General features: G+C 60.5%; 1 protein-coding gene across 1 annotated transcript; it reads left to right on the top strand.

The window, feature by feature from the left end:
• Positions 1-291: 291 nt before the first annotated feature.
• On the top strand, positions 292-1,336 carry GJA4 (gap junction protein, alpha 4, 37kDa). Its single transcript, XM_009997376.1, has one exon. The coding sequence runs from the start codon at positions 306-308 to the stop codon at positions 1,329-1,331; it is 1,026 nt and encodes a 341-aa protein (XP_009995678.1). The 5' UTR covers positions 292-305; the 3' UTR covers positions 1,332-1,336.
• Positions 1,337-7,429: the final 6,093 nt, after the last annotated feature.

Genomic DNA, 7,429 nt, shown 5'->3' on the forward strand with positions numbered 1-7,429 from the left:
GGCTGTCCTGGGGCAGCCGCGGCTGCTGCTGGGGGAGGCGAATCCCGCCGCTGCCGCTTCTCTCCCAGCCCTGTTTCAGCACTGGGGTGCAGGAGGAGCATTCCTGGGCTCGGGAATTCTGCCTGTCTCCCTTCTTTGGCGGTGGAATGCTGCTCAGTGGGTTTGCTGGGACCCTCTGCAGAGCATCCCTGTCCCTAGAAAGCCTGGCTTTTCAGCGGTCCCGTCTGCCCTGTGCTCTGCAGCAAAGAAACAGGGAATTGACCTGGCTTCCCTCCCCTCTCTGCTGGCACAAGGCTCCCTAGAAAATGGGTGATTGGGGATTCCTGCAGAAGCTGCTGGACCAAGTCCAGGAGCACTTGACCGCGATCGGGAAGATCTGGCTCACCGTGCTCTTCATCTTCCGCATTCTCATCCTGTGCTTGGCCGGGGAGTCCGTCTGGGGGGACGAGCAGTCGGACTTCGAGTGCAACACCGAGCAGCCAGGCTGCACCAATGTCTGCTATGACAAAGCCTTCCCCATCTCCCACATCCGTTACTGGGTGCTCCAGTTCCTCTTTGTCAGCACCCCAACGCTGATTTACCTCGGCCATGTTGTCTATCTCTCCCGGAAGGAGGAGAAGCTGAAGCAAAAGGAGAGCAAGCTCCGGGCAATCCACAGCAAGGACCCAAAGATTGAGCAGGCCCTGGCAGCTGTGGAGAAGAAGATGTCCAAGATCTACATGACGGACGATGGGCGGCTCGAGATCCGTGGGGCACTGATGTGGACGTATATTATCAGTGTGATCTGCAAGAGCATTTTTGAAGCTGGCTTCCTTGTCGGCCAGTGGTACCTGTATGGCTTCTCCATGGTGCCCCGCTATGTGTGCAAGAGGGACCCTTGCCCCCACCAGGTGGACTGCTTCATCTCCCGCCCTACTGAGAAGACCATCTTCATCATCTTCATGCTGGTGATGGGCCTGATCTCCTTAATCCTGAACCTCCTGGAGCTTTTCCACCTCTGCTTCAAGATCATGCTTAGCAACATCAAGAAGGTGTCGGGGCCAACCACCCTGAGCCAGGACACCTTTGCTGATGACATGGTCTCAGGTCCCTATGCCCCCAAGCATTACCCTTTCCTGCCCATGGCTGAGAGCCACACAACATCCTACCAAGCCTACAACAAGCTCTCCAGCGAGCAGAACTGGGCCAACTTCCGCAATGAGGAGAACCTGGTGCTGGGCAGCAGACCCTTGTCAGACCCCTATGCCCCCAGGGCTGCTGAAGCCCCTGCCCCAGAGGACAAGCTGTGCAGCCGGCCTGGGAGCTCAGCCTCCAAGAAGCAGTATGTCTAGTGCTGGGCTGGCCCCGGCCAGCAGAAGGGACCTTCCTTGGTCCCTCGTGCTGCAAAGGTGCTGGCCCTGGGCAGGCAGCTCCCTCCTGCCTGCTGCTGTGCTGGACAGTGGGTCACCCTCCGGAGATCCTGCCCGCAGAGACCTGCCTGCCCCTGGGACGTGAGGCTGGGGAGCAGGGCTGAGAGCTGCCCCGGAGCGGAGCCTCCGCAGACCCGGCAAGGAAGGAAACTGTGGAAAGTTCCCTGGGACGCTGTGTCCCGTGTTCCTGGCCATGGGAAAGGGAGAAATCCCTGGGGCTGTGTGGCTGGGAACAGGCTGTCCCTGAGGCTGGGGTGGGAGGTTGCTGCCCTTTGGGAGCCACAGCTCTGCCAGCCCCCGGGGCTTGCTGGAGCCCCCACTGGAACTAGAGCCGGGCGTGTGGCCGTGGGAAGCCACCCACAGGGACTGGACTGAGCCCGGGAGAGCTGTGGGGAGCTGGGCCAGAGCAGCACTGCCTGGGGTCTGTGCAGGAGCAGCCCCTGTCCCATGGGGGGTTAAGCCAGCAGCAGCTCATAGCCAGGGCTCTGCAGTGACCAGCTGATCCCAATGGCTGCAGGGTCACTGCTTGGGTGCCCTGGGAGTGTGAGCCCTCCCCCCTCGAGTCCTGGCCCTGGACCCTTTCCCATGTGATATGTGTCTCTAAGTTATTTTTAACTTGTTGGCCTGAGCATGGAGCTTTCTTGCCTTAAAGGTGCAGTTGTGCAGGGGAACTGGGGAGCTGTGTCCAGCCTGGCTACACACCCTTGAGCCCTGTGCTTTTCTGGGGAGGAATTAGCCTAATAACTGCTGGTTCGGGGTGGAGGGTTATTTGTTTTATTACTTTGCACTAAGTCATCTCCTGCTGTGGGTCAAGGTGCTGGGGAGGGGGATGGAAGAACCAACTGCTGCTCCACATTCCCCAGCCCATAGATGCTGTGAAAGGGGAAGGTCCTGCTGTGACTGAGGGGCTGCGGGTCCTGCGTGACCCAGGCACAAGCACGGGATGTGGGCACTGCCCTCAGTGCTGTTTCCTCCCCCCGACCCCGCTCGGCAGACTCAGCGTTGCGTCATGTTGAATAAAGTTGAATGAAGGAAAAAAGGTGAAGGATGGTGTGACTGTGCTTCCTGCAGCCCCCAGCCACCTCAGGGCAGGGGGTGAGGTTTGGGGCTGGGCTGAGGGACAGGGGACCTGCTCTATGGTGGGCAACAGGGCTGGGTGAAGGGGAGACTGGGCACCCAGCTGCTGCCACTCACTGGGTGGCCCAAAGCAGGGCTCAGCCCTGCAACCAGCCTGTGCCCTGGCTCTGCTGCAGACAAACCCTGCTGCATAATAGGTGGAAATGAGGCACAGATAAAGGCACACAATGCAGCTGGGGCTCTTGTATAGTTTCTCTGGCCAAGGCAGCCTGGGATAGAGCCTGCTCTCAGCTGAGGGCCTCTTCAGCAAGGGTGGGACAGACTAAAAATACCCTGGGGAAAATGAAATATGGGTGTCTGAGCATGGAGCTTTCTTGCCTTAAAGGTGCAGTTGTGCAGGGGAACTGGGGAGCTGTGTCCAGCCTGGCTACACACCCTTGAGCCCTGTGCTTTTCTGGGGAGGAATTAGCCTAATAACTGCTGGTTCGGGGTGGAGGGTTATTTGTTTTATTACTTTGCACTAAGTCATCTCCTGCTGTGGGTCAAGGTGCTGGGGAGGGGGATGGAAGAACCAACTGCTGCTCCACATTCCCCAGCCCATAGATGCTGTGAAAGGGGAAGGTCCTGCTGTGACTGAGGGGCTGCGGGTCCTGCGTGACCCAGGCACAAGCACGGGATGTGGGCACTGCCCTCAGTGCTGTTTCCTCCCCCCGACCCCGCTCGGCAGACTCAGCGTTGCGTCATGTTGAATAAAGTTGAATGAAGGAAAAAAGGTGAAGGATGGTGTGACTGTGCTTCCTGCAGCCCCCAGCCACCTCAGGGCAGGGGGTGAGGTTTGGGGCTGGGCTGAGGGACAGGGGACCTGCTCTATGGTGGGCAACAGGGCTGGGTGAAGGGGAGACTGGGCACCCAGCTGCTGCCACTCACTGGGTGGCCCAAAGCAGGGCTCAGCCCTGCAACCAGCCTGTGCCCTGGCTCTGCTGCAGACAAACCCTGCTGCATAATAGGTGGAAATGAGGCACAGATAAAGGCACACAATGCAGCTGGGGCTCTTGTATAGTTTCTCTGGCCAAGGCAGCCTGGGATAGAGCCTGCTCTCAGCTGAGGGCCTCTTCAGCAAGGGTGGGACAGACTAAAAATACCCTGGGGAAAATGAAATATGGGTGATATCGCAGCCATTGGCCTCTGGAGGAAGCAGAGAGGGAGGCACCCGCCTGCACTACCCTTGGTGCACAGCCTGGGCTGGTGGCTGAGCCTGCCCTTGGCTCCACTCCCTGCTGGGGTTGGGAGGGTGAAATCCTCTGGCGTGGAGGTCTGGGGGGCACAGTGCCAGTTCTCAGCTCTCCCCTGCACCTTCCATCAGGGTGTTGGGGCAGATCCTTTCCAGGTGGACCTTGCCTTGCTTCCACTGACTCTGCAGGAACCCTGCCCTGCTCCCACTCATACCCAGTGGGGACCCCCCTGGGACACCCCAGTGCAATGGGGGACCCCAGCCCAAGTCCCCACAGTGTTGAGGCTTTCTGGGTAGAGCAACTCGGCCAGGAGGAAAAGCCCATGTGAAAGGTAATGGTGCAGCCACGCCACATGTTTACCCGCCGGCTGCTCTTCCCCTCGCTCCCCTTCCCTGGGCTGATGTTTTTATTGGCACCAGGGGAGCATCACGCTTTTCCAAACATCCCTGCAAGGTGGAAAACAAGGCAACCGAGACCCCCCGCCTCCCACCCCCCTTGCCTGGAGCCAGTGCCCGGCTGCTGCGCAAACACCGCTCCATGTCCCGCTATTGTTCCCCTGTTGTGACAAGACAGCTCAGGGTGGCCGGTGTGACCCACGCCGCTGGGACACACGTGCCAACAACAACACGCAGGGGCTCACCTGTGTGTAGGGGCTGGGGAGGGGGCAGCAGCCCCCCTCGAAATGCGGGCAGGCAGCCCTTAGGCAAACAAAAGTTTGCAGCTGATAAGGACACAGGCTGGTCTGGCAAAGCCCTTTGGCACAGCCTGGGGACACAGAGCGGCTGGCTGGACACACACAGCCTTTCTCACACCTCTGTGCTCCCTTCTCAGTAAACAGGACCCTCTGGTCCCTTTCTGGGAACAACACTTGCTGCCCCAATACTCACCTCTGTTCTGTGATGCTGAACCCCCATGGACAGCCTGGAGGCTGCAATGAGGGGGCTCCCCGTGAGCTCTGGGATAATGTGAGCACAGCCCTGGGTACTTGCTGTGCTGCATGGACACTGGGACCTGCCACAGCCCACCACAGGGAGAGGAGCCATGAGGACTCCTCTGAGCCATGTCGAGCCTGTGAGGCTCTTCCCGAGGTGCTGGCCGAGCACCAAGGAGTCTATTTTTAAGCCTTCCCAGCAAACAGAAAATAGCAAGTGTCTAAATCTGACCTGTTTGCAGGAAGAGCCACGGCGGGAGAAGAATTGCAGCTGAGAGGGGAGGAGGGGCAGAGGGCTGGGCAGGGGGATGCCACAGCATGCCCCATCCATGCCCAAGGCTCTGCTTGGGGGGGGTTCCCTGTTTCCTGCAGCCTGTCTGGGGAAGTGGACATGGGCAGGAGCATCCTGCAGGGCCAGGCACAGACCCCCAAGGCCCAGCACCCTGTGCCGGCAGCACCCACCGTCGAGGCAACACCAAACCAAGTAGAATCCTGCCTTTCTCAGTGCCACTGCCAAAGGTGCCCAACAAAGGCAAAGCAAACCCCAAGCAGCTCCCTCCCTCTCCGTTAGTTATATTTATCCCTCCACACACGGGCACAAGACAATGCGGCCCCGGCAGGCGGGAGGAAACGCAGCTCAATAGCCCCAGAACTTCCCGCATCCTGACATTGTCGCCCCCCCCTCCAGCCACTTCCTCGCATGGAGGCAATGGGACCGCGGTGCCCAGCACCCCATGCCCACCCCAGGGTGGGTCCTGTCCCTGCCAGCAGCTCAGGTATAGTCCCAGTGCCACACCAGGAGGGCAGGAGCTGCTGCCTGCACAGCCAGGGCTTCTTCCCGGCCTGAGGAAGTCTGTGGTGTCTTGAAGTGAGGAGCTGTGGTGGCCTCGTGGTGCTGTGGATGGGGATTCAGCCTTAAAATGTGGCTGATGCTGAGCGGGAAGTGTCCTGGTGCAGCTGCCCCTGACCAGAGCTTCAGGGTGTGTTGTGATGCAAACCAGAGCTGCCCCTCTCACACAGCACTTGTGGCCCTAGAAAGGAGCCCCTGGGGACAGCGCAGCAGATCTGCACCGCAGGGCAGTGCAGGAAGAGGCGAGACAGGGAGGCTGGGAAAGGACTCGGCTGCTCTCAGGGAAAGGGCAAAACGGGAGCCTGGGAAAGGAGCCTGGGCTGGGCGGGCAGGGAGGGGGTGTCCCGGGGGCTGCAGGGGACGTGCCACGGGGAGGATGTGCCATTTGCTCCCCAGTGCAGCCAGGGTGAGCGCCCTCTGCGTCCCAGGGCTGTGGGGACATCACAGTGCACACAGGTCCTGGGCACCCCAGGGTGACTGTGCTGCTCCAGGGCAGGACACAGGAGTGTCAGTTCCTGTGGATCCCCTTCCAGCCCCAAATGCTGCTCCTCTCTTTCCCAAAGCATCCTTGCTCCAGGCCTTGCTCCCAATGGCTCTGGGCAGCCCTGTGCCTGCACAGGGTCACATTGTCCCCAGCCCCGTGCAGCTGCTTCATCCCTGCTCTGCTCTAATGGGACATCCGCTGCAGCTGAGCAGCCAGGGGGGCCTCACTGCCTGCACAGCAGCTGTCCTTGTCCCCTGGGCCAAGTCCCAACAAGCTGGGGCACCGCTCACTCCCCAAGTGGCCCCAGCTCACAGCACAGCAGCAGCTGCTGGATTCCACCCCTGCTCCATGGCACAGAACAGCCACAAGAGCCCCGGCCGCAGGGACATCCCCCAGCCCGGACAAGCCCTGGGAAGGTGCTGTCCCACCAAACGTCAGCCTCCAGGTTGGCATGGGACTCCCTGGACATGCTGCTGGCACAGCTTCTCGCCACGCTCCTGCTGCAGCACTCAGCTGTGCTGGGAACAGCTGGATGACAAATACGAGGGCCCAGAGCGAGGATGTGAGCTCGAGCAGTTGTGCCCAGGCTAGGCAGGCAGGTTTTACCATACTAGTTATTCAACAATGCTTCCTCTTGCTCCTCATGAGCCCCCATGGCTGCTCACCCCAGCCCCAAGTGCTCACCAGCTCCTATTCCTGTCCAGCCGGAGATTCCCAGGCAGCACATTGTTGGGATTCAATGGGAGGAAGGGTGGGTTTACAGCACCGAGGGCTTAGGAGAAAGGCAACCAGTATGTGGGAAGAGGCTTCACCCCTGCCCCAGCACCTGAGGGGAACCAGGGACCCCCAGCACCACTGGTGTCTGCCATGGGGATGGACAGTCCCGGGCACATGGAAACCAGCTGGAAATGCTGCTGGAGCAGGGCAGGGGCTGCCCAGCCTGGTGCCATTGGAGCTCAGTCTTCCCAAAGGTTTTGCTCCAGCACCACACCAGAGCAGCCCCCCCCGACCCACACCGGGAGGGCCCAGGGGAGGAAACAGGGCAGCGAGGCCCCGACAAAGCCCAATTGTGCCCAGCCAGGCCTGGGAACAGGCCGGTCAATGGGCTATAAATAGCCGAGGGAGCCGCTCGGTCGCGGGGTAACAAAGGCGTTTTGGAAGACGTTTCCGAGCTGGGTCCGGGCTGGAGGAAGGGACAGGACCATTCCCACCCCAGCACACAATAGGGAACAGCCATCACCCTACAGCCAGGCAGGGAAAACAAGAGGCCACAGGAAGAGGCTACCCCAGGGGACAGTGCCAGCCTGCCAGGGGAGCAGGGCAGCAGCACCAGAGGTGCTGTGAGCCCAGTGCAGGAAGAAGCAGTGGGGCAGGACTGGGAAGCAGTGGGGCAGGACTGGGACAGCCTTTGCACAGCCCCGAGACCCATCCCTGCACCTTCTCACC

The sequence above is a fragment of the Chaetura pelagica genome, unplaced genomic scaffold (genome assembly GCF_000747805.2).
Source record: "Chaetura pelagica isolate M959 unplaced genomic scaffold, ChaPel_1.0 scaffold1445, whole genome shotgun sequence".
Classification (NCBI taxonomy): domain Eukaryota; kingdom Metazoa; phylum Chordata; class Aves; order Apodiformes; family Apodidae; genus Chaetura; species Chaetura pelagica.